We start from the raw sequence: 24,962 nt of genomic DNA, 5'->3' as shown, positions 1-24,962 counted from the left end.
TGGATTGGTTACAAGTTACTTAGTGCGCCCTGAATTCAGTGGGAACTTAGGTACTTAGTGATATTGGATCACTCAGATACTTGACTGAAAGAACTATGTGACCTTTATAAAAATTAAAACAAGAAATATTGGACAGTTTGGATTAATACCAGATTCATATGAAAACCATGTTTTACTTAAGACTTCTGAAATTTGAATTAAGATATTTTTTTTAGGATTGCATATAGTAAACAATATATTTTGACGATGAAGTTTGATAATCAACTTTATTAAATTTTATGGATTTTGTCATGTCGGAATAAATTATTAATCTAAGTACATGTACATGTATAATTTTTTAATTTAGCTTTTGTGAACTTGAAAACGGTAATATCATGAATATATCCCCATACCTGTTGAGAGTTTTGAAATACATGATCTATTAAATTGACAAATACATGTACATGAAAATACTTTTCTGACCAAGTTACTAAGGCCTTTCAAAGTTTTGTTTACAAAGCTTAGACAATGAGCTAATACCTTTTAGTAGGGCATGGATTGAGTTTGATTCTATGGTGTAATGCTTTTACTTTTTGTACTTTTAGCTGTATAGAAATAGATCTCTTGTTTATAATTATTTAGAAAACAGTTTAAACTTGTATTTTATTAACTCATATGAACAATATGGACAATACTATGGTCTTCTCAATAATTTTTTGTGGGAAAAACTACAGAGGTGTATCAAATACTCTAAACATTTTGGCTGTGTCTTCATTTGAAAATTTTAGTTGGCATCTCTTCTGTGAAGCTGTATGTTCAGAACTTCATGCTCATGTATTAAATTCCTTTTTTAATCGCCTATACATGTATATTATTTGAACAAACTACATGTACATCTGTATTCACTCATAATAATATCATTTTATTTTACCAAACACAATCTTATTATATATCGTTTTATCTTACCAAACAAAATCTTATACAGTGTATATATCTCTTTGAGGTTTAAGGGATTTTTGTCTGATAAAAATCAAAAGAAAATCAAATATAAGTATGAACTAAAATTTTATAATAAATCTGCAATAGACAACAAGGGCACTGCAAAATGGAGTATCCCGTCGCAAATAACATATATTTAAATCAAGACCTAATTCTTTCGAAATCGATTCCGATGCAACTTATGACACAAAAAGGCAAATAATGAATAACATACAAAGAAAGAGTTGGAAAGGAAAAGATAATTTCAAATTTAATAGAATATTTACTACGTGCATGTGTATAACAAAGGTACCAGCGCAAAGTTCATAAAGTTTATGATAAATAGTTGCAGATGATTACAGATTTCTCCTACGAAAGATTATGTTGATGAATTCTAGAGATATTTTACAAAAAAGTTTTATTTGTTATTTCATCTTTCAAAAGTTAATGAATCGAGAAAGAGAATACTTGTCTTCAAATTTAAGTATTTTTGAAGACATCTAGTTACCGTATTTTTTTTTTTTTACCTTGACCAAACATATCTGCTCATAAAGCACCTACGCTTCTCGGAAACTTTAAAAAAAAATAAAGATTTAATCATAGGATTTCTGTTTGAAAACTTGCTAATTAACTCTTTCCTCTTCTTTTTTACATAGCCAGTAAAGGACATTAAATCTGTTTTTCAATTAAACAATGAACACCTTCACTTATACATTTCAATTAAATTTAAATGGTGAAGAAAACCCATTACTTCCTAATAAAGTGTTATTATCGCCTTTCATGGAGGAATGATTACTACTGTTTATAGCGATAGATGAATACCTACAAACTTTCATGAATCTTGAAAAAAAAATTAGCAAGTCTCAATTCTTTTTTATAAATATTATGTTAAACGAACGATTGAACTTTTAACCCTCTGTAAGCTTATTGACTCTTTTATATCGATGGTGCATGCGGATAAATATATAGTGAAATATCTGGAGATAAAGAACAGTATTCAAGCTCAAAAGTCTATAAAACAATACAAAATACTGTAGGAACAGAGCAAACACGGTCATCCAAATCATCAGAGCTGGGATCAAGTGCCATGGAGGAGTGAGTATCCCCCTACCAACCGGTCACACCCGCCGTGTGCTCCTTGTCATGATCGAAAAATAACGGAAAAATCTGTTGTCAATTCAGTGTTTAAATAATGGACTAACAATTTGTATTAAAAAGTCAGTCAGCATTACACTCAATGATAAATTGTATTTGCTGACAAGGTCATGGTATCGAACATTGAACTTGCGAAATGATGACTTAAACGAGACTGCTGATATTCATGTTTCATCCACTTGTTTGTCAATATTTTACCTCGTTTTAGATATAGTAAGAGCATGCTTTTGCGTATAGAATCAACGGAGAGAAATAAACTCAGTGTGCAGATGATGAAGGTATATCGCTGTGTAAGTAAGGGAAGTTGAAGATTGAAAAGTTAAAGACAGAAGGGAAGAATGGAAGTTAAGAATGTTGGAGAGATAGGGAAGAAAATGATCAGAAAGATGTTAAGATGAAGAAAGCGAACAGTAATCGATCTCAAAAAAATCTATAAACAATAAAAATATGTGAGAGAGCATAAAATACGGGCCTAGAAGGATTAAGCTTCCCCTTTTGAGCAGTTACACCCGACGTGATCCATAAGCATTGATCACGTAGGGGGAAGATTCGGAAGTCAATTCAGTATTAAAAACAAAGAACTAAAACTGTTGTGAAATACAAACCAAACAACGACCTAATATTAGGTTATTTTTCCCTAACAAGGTCATTATAACGACCATAAAATTATCTAAATGTCGACTTGAGATTGGGTTTGAGTCTGTTGAGATCCTTGTAACATCAGCTTACGAAATAATAGTCGGTAGAACACCCAAATATGAAACAGATGTGACTGGGTTCATGGTGCCTTTTATTTCAACTGGGATACATTGAATCGACCTATGAAAAACTGTAAACTGATAAGTAAAACATCGTCGATATATCTGAATTACAAATTGAAGGCCACAGCTAGTGTATTTTCCTAATATGTTTCTAATACGTTTTTACTTTTTAGTCAATTCTGCTTCTTAGGAATGAATATAAAATCAATGATTTCAAGAGGACAAGGGACCAGATGTGAGACCTTGTCAGCAAATACAATCTATCATGAAGTGAGATGCTGATTGACGTTATTCATGCAAAGTGTCGAAAGGGGATGCTTACTTCCTAATAGCTCCTGACCCCCCTCTAATGGCTCTAAATGTTCTTGTTTGCTATTCTCCCAAAATTTTATTGTTTCAGGTTTTTTTGTTAAAGCTGTTTAACTCATCGTTATTTTGATATGTGATTGTAATAAATTGAAAAGACTTCAATGTATATTGCATTCAAACTTGTGTAATTGCTTATATTAAATAATAACTTACATCTTGGGTTTTTCTTTCTTTCTTTCTTTCTTTTTTGTTCATATTTACATATGAATAGCGAACTTTCGTAAGTCTTATCTGCCTTATGAAGTATACAAATAGTATCAATCTCTTATTGACCGAATTACTAAGGATCCTTCTAATATCCATTTAGAATGATCATGAATGAAGAATTGATTGAGATATAGAGTCCCACGTCAGTACATCAATTAACGAGTCTGTGCGTTTGGAGAGGACCATCACCAAAAGCTGTTACATCAAGAAAACGAGGTGTAAATCTCTTAATGACGCGGGTTTACATCACGGAGTCAATTATTGAATGGAACGCACCCACATTGCACATTAACCGCCTTTCATAGTAATCAGGAATTGTGTTTAAGGATTTGGAATTAAGTAGAACAATTAAGGGAATTAGGTGGTTAATTATTTTGGAAAAATTGTGGTGCAAAACTTTTCTTCCTTGTCTAATTGAGACAGAATTAGCTATTTGAAGAGTTGATAATGTTGAGTTGCGCTCTACTCCTCTCTTCCTTATAAATCTGTCAACATCAATATATACTCAATAGACACGTTTCTTAACTTTTTATGTGCCCAAAACTAAGTTTCGGGACATAAATATGCATTGTTTTACTCCTTTTGTTACTATTATTATTCTTCCTGTTGTTTTTTTTTCCGAGAGTGATCTTGGAAAACACCAATTGATTGAAACCTTTGGTGTTCATAGACATTTTTTTTAGATTTGCGAAACCAAGGTAATTTCTGGCGAACATACCAATATGGATTGCACATGCAATGATTAACGATGAAATTCTTAATTTAAAATAGCATTCATATTTTTTAATGACTTAGGGAATGAAGGTATGTATTTGTCTTTGCAAGATTACAAGATCAAAAAGCATTAACTTCTTAATATACATGCACGTGCGCTTCATTCAGCATGGTTGAAACTAAGATCTCATTAGTTTTTTTTATTTTTTAAACAAAATGGTTAAAAAATAAATTATGTATGTATATGTTATTATCGTTTACAATTTTATATATCTAATGTAAGATAAATCTTGAAAAACTAATTATGCGCGTGTGCTTCTATTTCATTTGCTGAAACTTAAAATAATATTTTTCTTGGTTTTGAACAAAACATATATATTGTATAGATAGGCATGATTTCATGTATTATGCTATTATAAGAATAGAATTCATGGACTTCAACGCATGTGTGCTGAATTCAGATTGGCTAAAAGTAAATACTTTGAATAATACTGTAGATTCCTAATTATAATAATACGCGAGGAATTAATTTCCGCGTAATTTCGCGAGAAGCACCACTCGCGAAGAAATTTTACTCGCTATTATTTTTATAAAATTTGTAAATTCCGTTGATCAACTGTCCATTCTCGAATTAAAATTCTCGCGATTTGACGTTAAAGAGCCAGTTCGAGAAAAAAAGTATTCGCGAAAAAAAGGAATCTATAGTAAGATATTACATATATTATATGTGAAAATTAGAGTATATATTTGTGCGAAATAAAAAAAAATATTCACTCACGACTGCTGAATTCCGATTTACGGGGACTGGAAGTTGTAACTACTTTCTTAATTTACAATTAATGAAGGCAAATGTATGTATCATAATCAATGGCAACGCAAAGAGGAGCATCTATGGCATGTCAAACGTTGCAATATTTGATAATCTTGTGATGTATATTCAAAATCTTGTGATGTATGTTCGAAATCTTGTGATGTATATTCAAAATCTTGTGATGTATATTCAAAATCTTGTGATGTATGTTCGAAATCTTGTGATGTATATTCAAAATCTTGTGATGTATATTCAAAATCTTGTGATGTATGTTCGAAATCTTGTGATGTATATTCAAAATCTTGTGATGTATGTTCAAAATCTTGTGATGTATATTCAATATCTTGTGATGTATATTCTTAAACTTGTGATGTATATTCTATAATCTTGTGATGTATGTTCGAAATCTTGTGATGTATATTCGAAATCTTGTGATGTATGTTTGATAATCTTGTGATGTATATTCGAAATCTTGTGATGTATGTTCGATATCTTGTGATGTATATTCGAAATCTTGTGATGTATATTCTATAATCTTGTGATGTATGTTCGAAATCTTGTGATGTATATTCGAAATCTTGTGATGTATATTCTATAATCTTGTGATGTATATTCAATATCTTGTGATGTATGTTCAAAATCTTGTGATGTATATTCAATATCTTGTGATGTATATTCGAAATCTTGTGATGTATATTCTATAATCTTGTGATGTATGTTCGAAATCTTGTGATGTATATTCGAAATCTTGTGATGTATGTTTGATAATCTTGTGATGTATATTCGAAATCTTGTGATGCATGTTCGATAATCTTGTGATGTATATTCGAAATCTTGTGATGTGTGTTCTACAATTCAGTGATGCGTGCAATAAAATTGCATGACGTTACAGAAAAGTAAGGACAATTTTCATTGGTTAGAAATAACGAAAGTAGCCGGAGCGGTCGTAATGCACACATTGACACAACTTCGCAAGCATGAAATTGACGAATTCAACCTGAAGTCAAAATTATAGGTAATAGAAAAATTGTTTTGGTATCAAGAAGCACTAAGTCAGTCATAACGTGAAAAGTGGGAATCAAGAACATTAATTTGATTTGTTTGAAGGTACATCAAAAACAATTTAGTGGCTTATTGCTGGACTAAACAGCTAAAGGATGTTTTATCCTATTTTTACGTCCTCATATTGTAGTGATGTTGATTAATCGGTATGATTTATTCTATATTGGTGCTAGTTAGAATAATCTAACTGTGTCTCGGGACAAACTCTCACCACGCAGGGTTCGAAATTGCATGGCCCATTGGGTACCGGCCCATTGCAGCTGCATTGACCGTAGCACTAGTCCAGGGACGAATTTGCAATAAATAAATAAATAACACGACAAATTTTTAGGAGAAGGGGAATGTCTGGAAAAGATTAATTGCTATGCATCATTGAATATTGTCATTCACAAATTTGTCCAATTATTTTTATAGTAAATGTATTGAGCCGGGCTCATTTACAGGATAATGAACAAGGACTGTGGTGACAGTTTAAAATCACGTTCAGACGTTTAGAGAATATGTAATACACACAAAAATATCTCAATGGCATGTATAATATTAAATAGTTTTAAAAATAAAATAAAATATAGCTAGAAATTAACAGCGAAAAATATTTATCACGTATTGTGTCGGGGTAATCCGGCTTTATATACAAACAGAAGTAAATAAACACCGATGCAGCAAGATTAAGGTCAAACGTCTCTGCACTGATGTGTCCTCAGCGGGGAGATTTGCATTAAGTCATTAATGATGTTCCCTGCATTTGTGTTAGCCTGATAGTACAACCTTTATTTATAGAATCAATCTAATTCAAATTAGATGTTAGATCCGCTTGCATACTCGCTACACTAACATCTAACAACATCCCGTTGAGGGTCACGTCAGAGGTCAAATTCTATCAATTAATCAAATCGCAGCTGGCAAAATCATCATATATTGTTGAAGCGAATAAATCTTGAGGCGTTCCGAATTTAACCTCTTACGTGACCCTCAATGGGATGACTTGTTAGATGTTAGTGTGGCGAGTATGCGAGCAGATCTAACATCTAATTTTAATTATATTGTTTATAGAATATGATGCAGACAGGGATACCTGGTGAAAACCTTTCGCACCCGTTGAATTATACTTTGTAAAATATTAGTCAAAGGAGCCAGGAAAAAATATTAAACAATTTAATATTATGATAAAAATATTCAATTTACTATTTCTTAAGGTGTTGAATGGATTTTGTTTTCTCAACAGCGGCTGGTGCACATACCATACTTTTACTCGTAAACTCAATTTGGCGGTGAAGAAGCAGCATTTTCTGTTGCTCACCGTCGCAATAGCTGAGCATTGCTCTACGAGCAATGTGCCCGGCTAAAAATCATAATATTTGTAATGATATATCATATTCTAGACTTGACATACAATAAACAATGATAAGAATTATTGTTGCATATCTGCAGTGATTTTCTTTGATCTTTCTGTGGTGATAATTTATCCCATAATATCACATGTGTGATAATACTTTCCAAACATGTTTCAAAGTTTTTACACTCTTTATCATACAGTTTTAAAGAACAGTTTTATGACCTCATAAGTATATTAAATGGTTAATTTATCAAAACCTGCATTTAAAAATTCAGAAGTCTTAAGTTAAACCAAATTGTCTAGGGTATTCTTAGTAAGGTATGTCAAAGGTCATGGTTAAGTGACTTTGTAAGGCTGGTATTTTTTCTTTAGTTTTATGGCAATCAGTGCACATGGTAAATAGCATAAAATTACCCTTAAAGGTCTTATGCAAGGAGATAGCTAATTAAAATGAACAAATGTAGTTCTATGTATGATGTATATAGAGACAATAATATTTCTTTTCTTTTTTCATTTTCAGGAACTTTACATAGGTCTACAGTTTTAATTTTGGACTCATGCACTAGGAATATCATATCAGCAGAATTGTGCCACTGAATCAAAGGGAACTCTTTTTTTTTAGGTACGCATGATCGATGTAACTTCCTCGATGGTGTGTTGGCTGTTTGCCCATGTGTATTTTGGGGTATAGGTATGTTTAGTCTCAATTTTCTTTCTTAAAAGCCGCATAAGGGGTATATTTTTTCTGATCTCAAATTTTGTCTAAGCATTAATCTTTTTTCTCATTCATGAATTATCTGCTGAGAGTCTAGTTAATTAATTTATTTAATTAAAGCTATATAGTAACATATAGTGAAATTATTTCCTTGTGTGAGACCTAAAGAAAATCAGGTTACTCATTTTTATGACAATTTCTTTGATTTCAGGAGTAGCCTCCCCTTTTAAAGATCAAAAATGGTGATTTTACAGTGCGGCATGCAGTCTGGTCTTCAACGAAGAGTTTTGACACCTGTAATACCCATATTTCTACCATTCACCTCTGTAACCTTTGTTGAGTTCATCAGACTGGTAAGAAAAACAATATTGTTAATTGAAATAATTTTATCAAGATAAATAAAATAATTAATGAAAAAAAAATTACATGAACACTGACTCCCTCATATAAGAAAATGTCACATTTTACACATTGCAATTATACATCATTTACATATTCACATTTTCCCCATTTACACATGCAGTTGAATAGATTTAGTGCTTAATAATACATAGCAACAATTATTACACGAATCCTAAGACAATTCACAAAATACATGAATGCATTAAACTGTGAAATACAGATTTCGTACATTTAATTAAACTGCACAGCATCAGAACCCCCCCCCTTCACAATCTTGCAACTTTCTTTTTAATTCAAAGTCACTAGGCAACACTAAAGATTTCCACTTATTGCTTTTCTGTCCAAGACAGGAAGTTGAGGAACAAAGTTGACAGGACATCCTGAACTGTCTTCGCTACCAGCTTATGAGGGAACCAGCTGCAGTGGACAAAGTATGTTACATCATAGGATAATAGGTAAGTCTCCGGAGTAGTGTTTGTAGCAATTCTCGTACTTGGTCCTGCATCGAAGATTCAGGACTATTGACATTTATCTCTGCTTGGTTTGGTTCTTCCCAGAAACATGTTACTGGTGGTGGTCCCTATATTCTTCTGGCTTTTGTGGTGAGGAATGTTTCATTTCTAGCTCTTTTCTGATCACATTTTGTCTATCTAGCTGTTTGTCTGTCTGTCTGTCCATCTGTCTGTCTGTAAACTTTTCATATTTTCGACTTCTTCTCTAGAACCCATGGACCAATTTCAACCAAACTTGCCACAAAGCATCCTTGAGTGAAGGGGATTCAAGTTTGTTCAAATAAAGGGCCACACCCTCATTCAAGGGGAGATAATTGGGAATGAATGTAAATTTGATGGTATGTTTTAAAAATCTTGTTCTCAAGAACCACTGTGCCAGGAAAAATGAAACTTATGGAGAAACATCCTCAGGTAGTGTAGATTTAAATTTGTTCAAATCATGACCACCGGGGGGGAGGGCGGAGCCACAATGGCTGACCAAAGTTTAACATAAAAATATGTATAGGAAAATTCTTTAAAAATCTTCTTCTCAAGAATGACAAAGCCATAATTGATCCTATTTATATGGAAGCATCCTCAGGTAGTGTCGATTCAAGTTTGTTCAAATCATAACCCCCGGGGTAGGGCGGGGCCACAATGGAAGATCAAAGTTTTACATAGAAATATAAAGGAAAAATCTTTAAAAATCTTCTTCTCAAGAACAGCAAAACCCTGATTGATCATATTTATATGGAAGCATCCTTAGGTAGTGTAGATTCAAGTTTGTTCAAATCATGTCCTCGGGGGTAGGACGGGGCCACAAAGGATGATCAAATTTTATGTAGAAATATATAGGAAAATTCTTTAAAAATAACCTTCTCAAGAAAAGCAAAGCCATTATTGGTCAAGGGACTACTTTTGGATTTAAACTTTTCAATAAAAAACCAATTTTTACTTTTTCCTAGCCACAGTGCTCAGGTGAGCGATGTGGCCCATGGGCCTCGTTTTTTTTTTTTAAAAAATGATCAATCATTAAATATAAATAAATCAGTTGTTAAAAAATTTGCTTCATATTTGAAGTGCCTTAAACCGACCCTCTGATGAAAGTGACCAGTGTTTTTTGCACCTTGGAAGGTTTATTGGTAAAATATAAGAATGAAGTTATGATTTTGGTGTTACTATTGTTGTTATTTAAGTTTGATTCGATTTTTATATTACGAGTATTATGAAACTGTTATTTTGTTACTGACCGATGGTTAATTTTAATTGTGAACAAATGTACAAAGATGAGGAGTATAATATAGTTGGCTATGTATAATGCCCAATTTTTGAACATACTATGTAATAAATATTAATAACAACCTTTGAATAATTGGAAAGACAATATTATAAATATGATAGCATTTTTGTACATGAGCATACATTTTTGAAAGGAAAAATAAATTATTCAATTGCATTAAAAAAAATATTTTGTTTCATATTCTTGCGAATTATCAGATCATTCTTCTATTATTTAAATACTCTGTCATTATGAAACCTTGTTAATAATTAAGTAAATATTAATTGTACATTTGCACCAATTTTTACATGGCATTTTCACACTAAGAATGCCACGTGCAAAATTATATACAGGAACAATTCTGAACAAATATATGCAAGTGAGTTGTAAATTTGATATGTAATGCATACATTACAAAAACCCATGACAGTGTTCACTAAAATGAAATGTATGGAATCTTATATAAATACTTGGTATATGTGATATGGATATTATGGATGATATTTTTGAGAATGACACAAGTAATGAAATTTTTCAGCATTGAATTGGATTCTTGAACCAGAGCCATGTGAACCTGGTCCACCTGTACCTCTCATTGAAGACCTGTTAACATCACCAGAGTATGTTCATTCTGATACCCCTATGGTATGGTTACAGCATGCATTATCCCTGAATCCATTAAAAGAGCTGCATTGGCAATGAAACAACCCAATGTGGTCGATTGTAAGGAAACATAGCATATCAGCTTCCAACTTTGGTGCAGTTCTCAGTTCTAAGCAAAGGCGGTAAGACGTGTGATTAAATTTTTGCGAAATAGACTTTTAAAATTACAGTCAAACTTTGTTATCTCAAACCCATTATCTCATATTTCATGGATATGTCAAAGTAATTTTGAAGTCCAAACCATTTATAAAAGACTGGGACATTTTATTCTTGATAACTCTTTATGTATTATTCTTGAATCCACGGATATTTCCAACATTTTTCTTGGTCTCATTGAGTTTAAGATAATGAGGTTCGACTGTAATGACTAGATATTTGTACATAAAGATGCAGGAAATATAAGATTAATAACCAAAAATCATATTTTCTTCTCCAGATTGACATTGTCACTGAAGAAACAGCTGATGTCGGCTTGCAATCTGGAGTCCATCAAGGCTGTTGCATGGGGTATCACTCATGAAGATGATGCTTTGAGAAAGTATGAAAAGGACTTTGATGCAGCTGTAGAGCAGTCAGGTATACAGCACAAAATAACATTCATTCAACCTCTGACATGTTAACATTCAATGTGTCAAAACAAATAACAGGACTTATCCTGGTAAAAAAACAGAAATCAATTACTGAAGTCTAATTGTAAAAAAAAAACTAGAAATATGTCCATAGGACATGAATGCCCCGCCGAGGATATATTAGTAAAGCAACATGAAATTTGTACATGTATAAAATTTGATCAGTTTGGTTCAGGCAGGGCTTATAGTTAGTTGGGAATAAAAATGTAGGTCCAGCATCCAAAGCAAGTCTGGTAGTGTCCATCCCTAGATGCATCATCCATGCAAGTTTGGTCTAAGTAGGGCTGATAGTTCCTTAGGAATAAATCTGCTCCAAAAACTTCAACCTGGTCACTCATCTGGAAAATGTAGGTCAGATCCAGCATCCGAAGCAAGTCTGGTAGTGTCCATCCTTAGATGCATCATCCAAGCAAGTTTGGTCTAAGTAGGGCTTATAGTTCCTTAAGAATGGACCTGCTCCAAAAACTTTAATTTGGTCACTCATCTGGAAAATTTAGGTCAGATCCAGCATCCGAAGCAAGTCCGATAGTGTTCATCTCTAGATGCATCATCTATGCAAGTTTGTATCAACATGTAAAGTTTGATAACACCATCTTGAATGGTATGTTTAAAACAGAGCTAAACACTATTTAAGAAAAGTCAGGTCAAGGTCAAAGGAAAGGTCAAGGTCAAAAAATGTTGATGCAGTTGCATAGCTCTCATCAATATCTATCAGCATATGAAGTTTGATGAAAATATCTTGGATAGTTTCTTTGAAACTTAGCTTTGAACAGAGCTAAACACAAAGTGGGACGGAAGGACAGAAGACGGACATGACAAACACTATATGCCCCGGCCATATTCATGGCGGGGCATAAATATTCAGTTACCAACATATTCCAGAAAATTTGCTTTTTGAAGTAGAAGGATTATAAAAGCTCTACTTAGACTTTGTTTGCATTACAAAATCAATTGTATTATGGTTTGTTTGCATTCAGTAGTATTATAATTTTTTCTGGAAAGGATATGGTTGCATGAATCCGGAGTGTTGGGAGCTTCACCTGATGGCTTAGTTGTTCGACCACCAACATGCAGTGTATTTTATCAAACTCCAGAAGCCAAAGACGCCATTCCTGATATTGTAGAGGTGAAGTGTCCATATACAGCATCGTCATCAACAGTAGCAGATGGGGCACAAAATTTGAAGGATTTTTCATAGGTAAATAACATTAAAAATCTGTATTGTCCAGTACTTTGAAATTAAAAATCTTGGTGAGTAAATGATTTCAAAACATGTATTAATTTACAAGTGCAGCTGTTCAATATGGTATGAAGATATTGAAAAAGGAGGGGATATGTACTGGTATGACACAACTTAAGTGTTTTTTGATTTTTTTTTAGATCTTAAACAAGATACCCTGTGCCTGAAAACCAGTCACCCGTACTATCATCAAATTCAAGGCCAGCTACACATATGTAACAAAACATTCTGCGACTTAATTGTGTGGACAAGAGTAGACTGCATTGTGATTAGAATAGTAAAAGACATTGAATGGACAGCAAATGTTCCAAAGCTGATAGATTTCTACATTAACATTTTCATTCCAGCACTGATGGAAAACTGAGTTCTGGTTTGAACTTCTTGACACTTAGTTTTGTACCTCTAGAATTTTCTAACAATGGAAAATGGGTAATCATGTTAAATGGGTTGAATGTTCCCAAGTCTCATAAATGTATGATATGATATGTCACAATCCAATGAATCCATCATAAAACTTCTGGCTTATAAGACTATTTTAAATAGCAATGATGATTAATAAAATCTATGTACTACATAAAAAAAGAATATCAAAATTTAGAATCATTTTATTAATGAATTGAAGATGTTATTCTCAAAGTGAAAATGTAACATTTTTGTCTTTCTTAATAGATAAATTGTTGAAAACATGAATTTGTTGAGTTGTGCTTTAAAGGTAAATATACTTTAAACTAGAGATTTAAAATTATAAGTAAACCCTCTTCCAAATTATATTGTCAAATGAAGAATCGAATTGCCAAACATTCTTGTAATAAATCCATGCTAAACAAAAGGGATTTTCATTTTCTGAAGTACATGTATTACAACATACTACAAAGTTAACAAATATAACCATTGACATTGATAACAAATCAAAATTTGCTTATCCCTTGCACTTTGGTATGAATATCTTCACTGTTTAGTGTATACTGTCACACGCCAATGCAAATTTATAATAAGTACATGTATCTTTAAGTAATTTCTTTCAAAAGTGGAGCTTGCAAGTTTACAAGACAAGAACAGAGTTGAAATATTTTTGTTGAGATTGGTCTGTAAGTAGATGGTATGTGACGGAGAATCTCGTAATTCTTTATCCTCTCGTTGGCTCTTTCCACATGAATAAGTGCTTTAGCAATCTTGTAACAGTGCTGCTTCTTGTATGGTAAACTGGCCTCGTGTCGATAAAAGAGCTTTTATAATTAAGCAGACACCCTGGGGCAACTGGTCATGAATGGTGAAACCTTTGACCACCAAAATAAGGTCTCCAGCTTTGAACTTTCGTAAAACTTGGCTGTGACGTACAATAGCTACATCAGAAGTAGAACCTGGGTACAGCATGGAGCAAAATGTAAGTGCACCATTTGGAGGCACGCAAGTTACTGCTTTAAAAGTATGGCAACTTTTGTACATACTGTAGGCCATGGCCTGATTATCCATATGTGTTGGGATGTCCTGGGTTGTTTCATTTGCATCCATGGATGCTCTAGCAGAGGAAAAATCCTCAAAAGATTTTGGCAGAGACCCTGAAAAAAAGTTGGAAAAAAATTAATTTGATTATTTGTAATTGTGTAAAAAAAATTGTGTTACAGTCAATCTTTCAAGAATACAATAAATTTAACTGCATTAAATTTTTGCAAGTCATTATGATAAATTTTAAAACAAACCTTTGCATTTAAGCCGACTTGGAAAACATTCTACGCTACATTCTACACTACGCCATCAGACAGCATCTTGTATAGGGAAAAGACCACTAATTATTTTCCCATAGAACTCCATACAAACCTTAGGCCCTCTCAGTACTTTACTATGACAATTTCAGAAAAATCTTTAGCATCATTTCAAACTTTGTTCTAAGCCCTAACAAAAAATACTGAAAAAAATATATGGTCCCATGGCGTTTATAGGTCAAAATTGCAGTTATTTTCAACTTATAGAGATTCGCAGTAAATAACACGCGGCATAAAAAATTAACCCCCACTCCTAAAATCTTCCCTGGCATTTTTATAGTTTCTGTAATATTCCCTCATCCCATCATTTATTTCAAAGGTCATTAATTTTACTTTAAAATGAAAACAATTAAATACCTGATTTCAGCCAATGGCGTAACGCCTACCCATTCAGTATTCGGTTTAATGTTCCATAACAAACAAAGCCATGTGTGCATCCGGGGGTTTGGTGCTCTCATTCCTATACTTACATACTTACCTGTCCCAGAATTAGTCAATTGTGGTAATTTCAAAGACTATACACCTACCTGTGAACATGTATGAAATTTGAGTCCTGTGACTTCAGTGTATTGGATACTGTGACCATCTCAAATGACGACACCTTACTGCTACCAGCACAATTCAAAAGAGTGAATGACGTCTGGGCCGGTGATGATATTTGGATATATTGGTGACTGTAATAAATAAAATATTTGTACAATGAATTGTTTTTGTGCTTTGATGTTAATAAAGTGATATTAAGTCAAAATTGAGTCAATAATTTCATAAGGGTGGATTCTACCCAGAATTAGGTAAAAAGCTCCAAAATTGGATAAATCATAGTTAATTAAGCAAAATTCAAAGGTTTTAAAAAGACTGATATAGAATTTTTTTATGCTTATGCAAAGTATATTTTTTAAGACTCTGATATCTAATTGATTCTTATCTAATCCCTCCTATTGCTTAAGTATGTACAAAAAAGTTTCCCCACTCCCCAGTGAAAAACACTTAAAGAAATAGCAGGTGCCCCCTTTTATTTTTGTTTACAATTAATTTAGACAAGTTTAAATCAATCCTTTTGATAACAAATCAAAGTTCAATGTCTGTAGTCTTATACATTACAATCAGAAGCTACTTTTTGAATTTTATTCTAAGAAAAGGAGAATTTAAATAATTTTTTTTAAAAATTAAAGAAAAGCAAAAACTGAACCCAAAATGTACTTTACAATAAGAGGCTGGAAAGTTAATAAATAAAATTTTTACCTGCAATGTACAGAAAACTGTCCGACAAAATACATCGGGTGGGTAGGGAGTCTCCATTTTCTTCTTATATAGAGAAAATGCCCCTGCTGATCAGAGACCTAAACTCCCAAATAATAACAAAATATGTTAACATAACAGTCAATCTAAGATGTTCATCCCTCAATGGCAACAAGTTTTTATTACAGTAACTGAAATTGTTAGGAAATAGGAAATCACAATTGGAATTCCTTTAAATGTACCTTCTCTTCGTTGTATTTAATATCGTGGATTGATATTGGCTTCCTTTTACTAGACTCTATTTTTAGGGCAAGCAATTCCAGTTGTATTTCTGTTGAGAGGCGCTGCATTTCTTGAGTACAGTTAAATGTGCAGGATGCTGAGTAGTTGTGCTCTGATATCAACTGAAAATATATTGTAAATCATGTACAGTTAAAAGAACTTTATATATTATTAAAAATTATTGAAAATGTTTCAGTGTTGGTCATTTGTCATCATTGGTGTTTTAAATGAGCTTTACTTTTTCTTGATATTGACATTTTGGTGCTTGTGGAATCTGCAACTGGTCCATCTGTGAAGATGACAGGGACTCCTCACTTTTGAGTTTTTTCCTCCTTTGTAAAATAATTAAACTTGAATTATTTTTTTATTCAGTTGTAAGCTACTCTGTTTATACATGTACCCTTTTAAAGATTTTTAGTAAAATATTCTCAATTAAACTCCACCCACCCACCATCCAAAAACAAGATGTCGGTCATATTTTGAAAAATAATTTCACCTTTTTGTACATTCAGGATCAGAGAAATCCATGGCCTTTCCTTCATTCCATGCAAAATATGCAGGGTCCCCCTCCTTCTTACCATCCTTAAAGTGGCAGGAGCAGATGCGATCATTCTGATCTCCTGGTTGGCGATCAGCTCATCTAAAAATATACATTATACAAAGACTGAGTGAAGGAGAATTAAAAAGCAAAACATGTTCATTTAGCATGTTATTATCAAATAGCCTAAATGACTTATTTTTTCATTATTTTTTTTTTTAAATGTTACATTTACTTGCAAGTACAAGATAACCATGTGCATAACATTAACTAATCCGAGATTCCTCTGACTCTAACCCCCAGTCTGATTAAAATCAAACCTTCACTAGCTCCTTTTTATTGTTTTGTTTCACGCGACAAAACAATAAAAAGGAGCTAGTGAAGGTTTGATTTTAATCAGACTGTCAACCCCCGCTTTTATATTGTGACTTGTGCGCACAAGTCAAATATAAAAGCGGGGGTTAGAGTCAGAGGAATCTCGGATTAAACATTAAAAAAAGGTAACAGTATTTGGTAGTAATAATACGAAATAAAATGTAATAAAAACAACTGTTAAACAAAAATTAATATTGCTACAAATTGCACAGTTTTTGTAGTATGTACTCTTCATTATTCTTCTGCTATATTGATTACTACGAGATTTAACTTTTTAGCATGCATGTATAAATATACTGTATCTGACAATGCAGCATCGTGACATATCGTTACAAGTACCTACAAATTTTGTCAATACATCTACGTTTACTGAGTTTTTTCCCTAGCAGGCCGAAATATCTCCATCATGTCACCAGGAACAACACTCGTGCATCTCGTAATTAGTGCTGCAATAAACAAACTGATGTGTTTTTTCTCACCTGCATGGTTTTCCCGACTCTTCAGCTACTTTCGTTATTTCTAACCAATGAAAATTGTCCTTACTTTTCTGTTGCGTCATGCAATTTTATTGCACGCATCACTGAATTGTAGAACACACATCACAAGATTTCGAATATACATCACAAGATTATCGAACATGCATCACAAGATTTCGAATATACATCACAAGATTATCAAACATACATCACAAGATTTCGAATATACATCACAAGATTTCGAACATACATCACAAGATTATAGAATATACATCACAAGATTTCGAATATACATCACAAGATATTGAATATACATCACAAGATTTTGAACATACATCACAAGATATTGAATATACATCACAAGATTATAGAATATACATCACAAGATTTCGAATATACATCACAAGATTTCGAACATACATCACAAGATTATAGAATATACATCACAAGATTTCGAATATACATCACAAGATATCGAACATACATCTCAAGATTTCGAATATACATCACAAGATTATCAAACATACATCACAAGATTTCGAATATACATCACAAGATTTCGAACATACATCACAAGATTATAGAATATACATCACAAGTTTAAGAATATACATCACAAGATATTGAATATACATCACAAGATTTTGAACATACATCACAAGATCTTGAATATACATCACAAGATTTCGAACATACATCACAAGATTTTGAATATACATCACAAGATTTTGAATATACATCACAAGATTTCGAACATACATCACAAGATTTTGAATATACATCACAAGATTTTGAATATACATCACAAGATTTCGAACATACATCACAAGATTTTGAATATACATCACAAGATTATCGAATATTGCAACGTTTGACATGCCATAAGCATCCCTTTGCAAAGAACTTATCTGTGAATCAAGGAGTCATTCAACACAGATCCCTATGCAAATGACGTCATTTCTGTTCATACATTTATATTTTCAAATTTTGTTTCCAGAGCATGTTCTCAAGGTCATTTTCCGCTCGTTCGGGAACATGTGGGAAGGACGTTGCTTATCTCTTAGCCAATACATTAAGTTTTCTTGTGAAGTGGTACCAGATAGCATTAAATAAAACACATGAATAAGTGAAATCAGAGATTTTTAAACTATTAAGCTGTGATACACTGTGATACACTAGATACAATATATCCATTGCTTTGATAATCATTGGAAGAAATTAAATTGAAATTTGCATTTGCGTATATATCCTCACTTCCTTGCTTGCTTTACGACCGGTTGTACCAATTAAAGAGTTAATCTCTCTTATCAAATTTCCAAAGAGGTAATTACCTCCACAAAAGAAAAAGAGAGTTCAATACCCATGCTTTTTTTTCATATTTTGAGTCATTTTTAAGTTTTTAAAAGGAATTGTAACAAACCAAACGCCGACACATAAAAAGTTAAAATCGATAGTTTTTCAACTGCTATCTAGAGTCGCAAAGTAAAGAGTTGATCCTTACGGCACGGGTTCAAAGCCCACATTGGGAAGTGGAGAACGGTCCTTCTGATGAGACTGCATAAACCGAGATCCCATGTCGCAGTAGGTGCTTGTACGAAAAAGATCCCTCCCTGCTCAATGGCAGTAAGTGCCGATTATCGGATAAAATTTGCAGCTCTCTACCGTGGTCGCGTTTCCATACCAGTGAAAAATCTAGAGAGACGTTAAACAACACTCAAACAAACAACAAATAAACAAAGAATACTCTTTATTTACAGCACTTTATAAAGTTAAAAAAGAGATAAGAAAGTCTTTTGATATGCGTAAAAATATTTTGTGGGACTTCACGATTAATGCACTTCCTAAAGTAAATGGTTTGCATGCTCTTTGGTATGAGTGCAACAAATATGTCAGATTATTTGCTGAATAAATATATATGCTAAGAATGTTTCTCGTTGACCTTAATTGATTACAGTGTTTGGAAAATATATGCTATGAAATATACAAAAAATTTGAAAACTAATAAATTGTATGAAGAAAACGAACAGTATTCAAGCTCAAAAGTCAAAACATACAAATCAGGAGCAGAGGAAACACAGACCTCAGAGATGGGATCAGGTGCCGTTGAAGAGTGAGCATCCCCTGCAAACTGGTCACCACCGCCGTGTGCTCCTTGTCATGATCGGGAAATAACGGGAAAACATCCGTCCTCAATTCAGTGTGTTAATAATGGACTAATAATTGGTATGAAAAACGTCAGTCAGCATTTGACTAACTGACAAACTGTATTTGGTGACAAGGTCATTGTTTCGACCATAGAGATTACGAAATGATGACTTTAAACGAAACTGTTGACATGCTTGTTTCATCAACTTGTTTGTCAATAAATTACCTCGTTTTAGAAACTGTTCATACGTAGAGCATACTCTTGCGTATCGTATCAACTGAGAGATATAAACAATATTATCACAGATAATTCAATTTATGTCGCTATGAGAAATATATTATATTTTACACCTTAGGATAATTTCGCATATCCCTGCGCAGTCCGCAAGATATGCGCCTCTATCGCAGCGCGATTATCTTCTGCATTATGCAGTATGCAAATCTGAGAAAATAAAATAAACAGAGAGCAATTGTTTATCTGCACAAAATGTGTCAAGGGGGTTATCGGTCAATTAACCTGTCCGCTGATCTACACATGTTTGCTTTTTTATGAATCTGTGTTCGAGGTCAATCGGTCACCACAGGATGTCAGCTGCAGTATCCTGGATTGTACTCTGGCCTCACCAGGGGTTCTCGGGGAGTCTCTCCTATCCTCTCTGATCCTGGCTCCGGATGGAGTCCACCTGTAGTAAACTCCATTCACTGTCCAGCCTGTGAGGAATGTTCTTTTGCTTGTGCATTTTATCATCTTATCAAAGGAATAAGATCCAGTACACCAGTTTATGTTCTATATTATTATTATATTGCCTTAATTAAATTATGCTCAGCTCAGGGCTATATAAAGAGTTGTGTACTGTTCCTTACAATACCTTGCATATCCAGTTAACAATTTACAGAATGTTTAACACAATTTTTCTAATGATGCGAAGATATCAATGAAGTTGATAATCATTTTTTGCAGCATTAGAAAAAGGGAACATTTGGTAAATGCCATATATCTGAAGACATGTTAAGTTTATTTACTAGTTGCCTTACATATAATTCTTAAGGGGCATTATACCTGTAAGGAAGACTCAGCAATGTTTAATATATTTTTATGTTCAGCAAAATCCTTATTAGTGGTTTTTGAAACATTCAATATATCATTAGGCGGAAGCCGCCTATTACATTTGCTTTGTTGACCTTTCGACCTCTCAAGATGTTTGCCTCGTTTCATGGTACTCCAAATGGATGTATCTTAAACTAAGGGCAGACAACCCGCTAAATCATATTCGACCCCCTTCCCAATCTTTATCGTTATTATCTTATCAAAAAGCGTGTGTTATGGCGAATTTATTTTAACAATTTATTTTGATTAATGTAAAAAAGTCCAATAAAATAATACCCTAATAATAGAACGAATAGTTATTTTAGTACTCCGGAGAAGAACGAACGACAACACAAACGTTAAACAAATCGGGTTCAACATTTGATTAGCACGAGGTCCTGACGCGATCTGTAGAAATACTACGTGGGACAAAATAGTTCAAGTAAGTATAATTATGTTTCAGAATTAATGACAGGTACATAGCTACTGAGGAACTAATCTTTTCAATAATCTTGTATAAAATAGATGAAAAGAGGTATGTAACTCCTTTTATCAATTGTTTATTTATATGTATGTACTACATTAGCGTAATAATCTAACACAAGACGATTCAGCGTGAAATTACTGTCAACAAACCCACGTGGAGCACAAATGATTTACAATGGTTGAATGGAAGTTACAGGCCTTCTCTTCAAAATAAGCAAGGTAACTCACGCTGTGTGATTAGCCTATCTTTTATTGTCACCCTTATCTTTTATTGTTTTAACTTGAAAATGTCGCCTCCCTATGCAGGCATGCTTTTGATATCGTAATATGATAGCTGTTATGGTCGGGTCTTATCGAAGATGAACGAACTGGTACTCTTTAATTACCATGATTATATGCCGGGGAGAAATTATTTGAGGAATTATCATGCCGAGTTTGTGTATACATTTATATATATATCCTTTCTCATTTAATGTAAATACATGTGTGTTGAAGGATGGGCCAACATTGTAAAATTTGGACAGAAATTAAGACGCAAGCATAAGAACTACATTGTATTTTAGTCTGAATAGATGTGTCCCTACGGAGGCAGCTAACAGAAAGTGGGATATAATTAAGATTGAATTGTGAATTTGCTCTGTGTCACCTCTAAATGGCAGAAGAAAACTCAACTCAGCACAACCAGAAACACTTTTCTGAAGGTGAGTACATCAATTTATTATATTTCTTGTGGAAAAATTCATATGTCATATCAGCCCGAGTGGCCCCATATCAGCCCGGCTTTCATAAGTTATGATACATATTTTTGATAGCATAACAAAATTAATGTTCTTGTTATGATGGCAAAAATGAACCGAATACTATTTTTGAAAGTATATTTTGACATTTCTTATTTTTGTTGACTTGGGTATTTTCTTTTCATTTTTTTTAAATACATGCTAATACATGATGAGTCGTAGGCTTTTGAGTGAGAAAAAAAAATACAAAAAAATATTAGGGAAGTCAAATCGGTCAATATTTAATTATCGCTTACTGTGACTTTTCCCAATTGAATACACAGTTACACGGTAAAATGTAGATAAAAGTTTGATCTTGAGCCTAGTTAAATTAAGGTCTGTTAACCCACAAAGCTGATTTTATCATGTTTATCAATGTAATACCTGTACACATAATTATCAATTCCATTGGAAATAATTTTTGGTACTAAAATTAGTTATCAAATAAAACACAAATGCACAATCTATCCAAAATTACGAAAGGTTGTTTTAATTGGATCTATTTGACAAACTGCTATGTACACATGTAGGTTATATAACTAGAGAAAGAATGGGGACGGATGTTGTTGGTCATGATCGCTAGTCTTATATTATTTCATTTGTTGGTTGTTACCAGTATACTTACACTAAACTTACTACACAAGTTGACTTTCAGCAGTTTTGAATCTTTCATTATTTCTATATACCCACTTCACTCTTGAAGTGGGTATAGTGGTATTAATTTCTATGCATGTCAGATTTCATTGAATTAATGAATGAATGTAGATCAAGGCGATAACAGATGTTTTACAGTTAAGTATAGATGAAGACATGCTAATTACCATTTGCATGTTTTAGTTATAATAGATAAGTTTTTGATAAAAATGTCTACCTTGAAATAAGAAATAATATACATCTAAGTAACCGAGTACTTATTTTCAGTATTCGATACTTGGATGTTGGATCAAGTACCCGGTGAAGTTGACTACCCTAGAAATATATTATTTAAAAATATATCATAAAAGGTTATTTGAAGTCCTTGATTTCATTTATTGAAAGTCGGATACATTGTAAAATCAATTTTGTTAAATAAACATGAGATATTCTTAATTTTTTATTTTCAATTATACACTTTGTAGAAAATTCTGCCAAGAGACAGTTGTGAGGGGAATTGTGTAGATAATCTCCAGAAAAGAAATCAACACTGATATTGGGATGTATGTACCAATATTTTACAATCATCAAAGACAAATTTACCGCAGGAATAAAAAAAATTGTCTGGCGTTCAAGGACTTGCCATGGTGGAAGCTCTCCTGAAAAAATATTCCATTTATTGTGGACATCATGACATAGGGCTCACCTGTCATCAGCATTAGAGACTTATGTGATTTGTTCTACCTGGGCCATACATGTATTGAATGAAAACAATTCATAGAACCACAAGCACATTGTAAATCTATGTAAGGTCTTCTATGTATGTTGCATCCTTATTTAATTAGCTGTTTTATAACAAGACTTTGTTTCATTGGTACTAAAACTTAATACACACAAAAAACCAAAAAGCAGTTGTGATATTTATTGTTTTTTATTACTCATTAGTGCTCATTTTTGTGTGAAATTTTATAATTATCCATTTCTTGTTCCCCAAAACCATACCTTACAAATTTTATGTATTGGAACTTGCATTTCGATTTTCTCTTGTTATACTTGACAAAAACTAGAGGTACTGTAAGCAATGAGCTCACTAAATGAGACCCCCGCCTCCCATATGATTATAATGGAAAAGTCCATGTTTTGCTGTGGCCGGGAAACCCAAAATATGTGTCGGATCAAAAAGTAATATACATATAGAAGGTGCACAATGGCAATATGTAATAAAGATTCTGTGAAGGTTTCATTAAATTTCACTCAGTGGTATAAGAGGAGTTGCGTATAAGAGACGAGTACCCCAAAGCATAACAGATGGACGGAAGCTAGACGTACAGACGGACGGAGAGACATACCGATTACAGTATACCCTCCCGCTGTTCAAGCAGGGGGTATAATAAATGTTAAAATGTTCATATTGCTATTGACGTCACTTATTCCCATGTCTCCGCCAATCGCAACTTCTCGGGCCTTTCCGACTAGAGAAAAACGACCTCGAATGTACAATGTACATGGAAGACGACATGACAACCCTCCTTTTTCACGATCTTTGAAATAAATGCATGGAGCTCTGTAGAATAAGGAGTTTAACTTTTTTCAATGTAATGATATTACCTAAAATATATTATAGAAGGGACTTCTAACTCCGTCTATCCCATATTTGAATAAACAGGAAATGTATAAATTTTTAACATCCGCTGATGTTAACATTCGAGCTTGTTTTTCCGACCTCTGACGGAAAGACCCGAGATGATGTGATTGATTTCTCCGCTTCAGTAGGATGACATATTGTTTATTCTTGTTCCTTGGTTTCAATACTACAATCCATCAAAATATTTATCACCCCCCCCCCCTTTTAAAACAGATTATGCTTCAAATATGTGTCATTAAAGTTTTGAACAAAAGAACTTGCAATCATGCTTCCGCCTATCAGTACTCTCAGTTCTTTGATTTTTTTATTTATTTTCAAGTTTTGATGGAAACATTCAGTATATGTTTAAAAGTTTTCCTGGAAATTAAGTATTTTAATTCAAAATATTGGGAAAACATTCAGTTCAATGTTTCATTGTTTTTGTGCAAACATTCAGTATAAGGTTTCAAAATTTTGGAGAAACATTCAGTATGCTTCATTGTCTTTGTAAAAACATTCATTATAATTAATATTTCAAAGTTTTTGTCTTCAACATTCAGTATAATGTTTCAAAGTTTGTGTAGAAACATTCATTATGATACTAGTATTACAAGTTTTTGTAGAAACATTCAGTATAATGTTTCAAAGTTTATGTCAAAACATTCAGTATAATGTTTCAAGCTTTTCCTGGAAACATTCAGTTTACCCTTTCAAAGTTTATGTTGAAACATTCAGTTTAATGTGTCA

General features: G+C 32.9%; 1 protein-coding gene and 3 long non-coding RNA genes across 11 annotated transcripts; 3 read left to right on the top strand and 1 right to left on the bottom strand.

Annotated features, from left to right (window-relative positions):
* The first annotated feature begins 5,974 nt into the window (after positions 1 to 5,974).
* LOC134275850 (uncharacterized) lies at positions 5,975 to 12,708 on the top strand. 5 transcript variants are annotated; one of them, XR_009993923.1, is made up of 7 exons: positions 5,975 to 5,989; positions 7,893 to 7,994; positions 8,299 to 8,440; positions 8,840 to 8,944; positions 10,798 to 11,044; positions 11,359 to 11,498; positions 12,554 to 12,708. It is a non-coding gene; the product is annotated as an uncharacterized LOC134275850 (long non-coding RNA). The 5 variants fall into 5 exon arrangements; XR_009993924.1 differs by lacking the exon at positions 5,975 to 5,989 and having other exon boundaries at positions 7,682 to 7,994; positions 8,789 to 8,944; XR_009993926.1 differs by lacking the exon at positions 5,975 to 5,989 and having other exon boundaries at positions 7,683 to 7,994; positions 8,836 to 8,944.
* On the top strand, positions 12,703 to 13,481 carry LOC134275851 (uncharacterized). The gene is made up of 2 exons (XR_009993927.1): positions 12,703 to 12,749; positions 12,932 to 13,481. It is a non-coding gene; the product is annotated as an uncharacterized LOC134275851 (long non-coding RNA).
* On the bottom strand, positions 13,381 to 17,485 carry LOC134275849 (uncharacterized). Of its 4 annotated transcripts, none has more exons than XM_062758139.1 (7): positions 17,468 to 17,485; positions 16,572 to 16,715; positions 16,314 to 16,407; positions 16,036 to 16,197; positions 15,797 to 15,894; positions 15,082 to 15,228; positions 13,381 to 14,350 (listed from the first exon to the last, which is right to left on the bottom strand). In XM_062758139.1, the coding sequence occupies exons 2-7, from the start codon at positions 16,601 to 16,603 to the stop codon at positions 14,329 to 14,331; spliced, it is 555 nt and encodes a 184-aa protein (XP_062614123.1). In that variant the 5' UTR covers positions 16,604 to 16,715; positions 17,468 to 17,485; the 3' UTR covers positions 13,381 to 14,328. The 4 variants fall into 4 exon arrangements, with proteins under 4 accessions (XP_062614123.1, XP_062614125.1, XP_062614122.1 ...); XM_062758141.1 differs by having other exon boundaries at positions 17,353 to 17,468; XM_062758138.1 differs by lacking the exon at positions 17,468 to 17,485 and adding an exon at positions 17,328 to 17,461.
* Positions 17,486 to 21,533: 4,048 nt separating this feature from the next.
* Positions 21,534 to 23,499, top strand: LOC134275847 (uncharacterized). The gene is made up of 2 exons (XR_009993921.1): positions 21,534 to 21,883; positions 23,077 to 23,499. It is a non-coding gene; the product is annotated as an uncharacterized LOC134275847 (long non-coding RNA).
* Positions 23,500 to 24,962: the final 1,463 nt, after the last annotated feature.

The sequence above is a fragment of the Saccostrea cucullata genome, unplaced genomic scaffold (assembly GCF_032062105.1).
Source record: "Saccostrea cucullata isolate Sc308-1 unplaced genomic scaffold, CSIRO_AGI_Scuc_v1 ctg7344, whole genome shotgun sequence".
Classification (NCBI taxonomy): domain Eukaryota; kingdom Metazoa; phylum Mollusca; class Bivalvia; order Ostreida; family Ostreidae; genus Saccostrea; species Saccostrea cuccullata.
The sequence above is the reverse complement of the archived record's forward strand: the minus strand, read 5'-3'. Positions and strand labels throughout refer to the sequence as shown.

Bases quoted from the DNA above. Each gene is read 5' to 3' on its own strand.
- LOC134275849 (XM_062758139.1), bottom strand. From the start codon at position 16,603: ATGGATTTCTCTGATCCTGAATGTACAAAAAG. The intron at 16,408-16,571 runs GTGAAATTATTT...TATTTTACAAAG, and splicing joins GATCCTGAATGTACAAAAAG to GAGGAAAAAACTCAAAAGTG. The intron at 15,229-15,796 runs GTAAAAATTTTA...TATTTATTACAG, and splicing joins CAGTTTTCTGTACATTGCAG to TCACCAATATATCCAAATAT.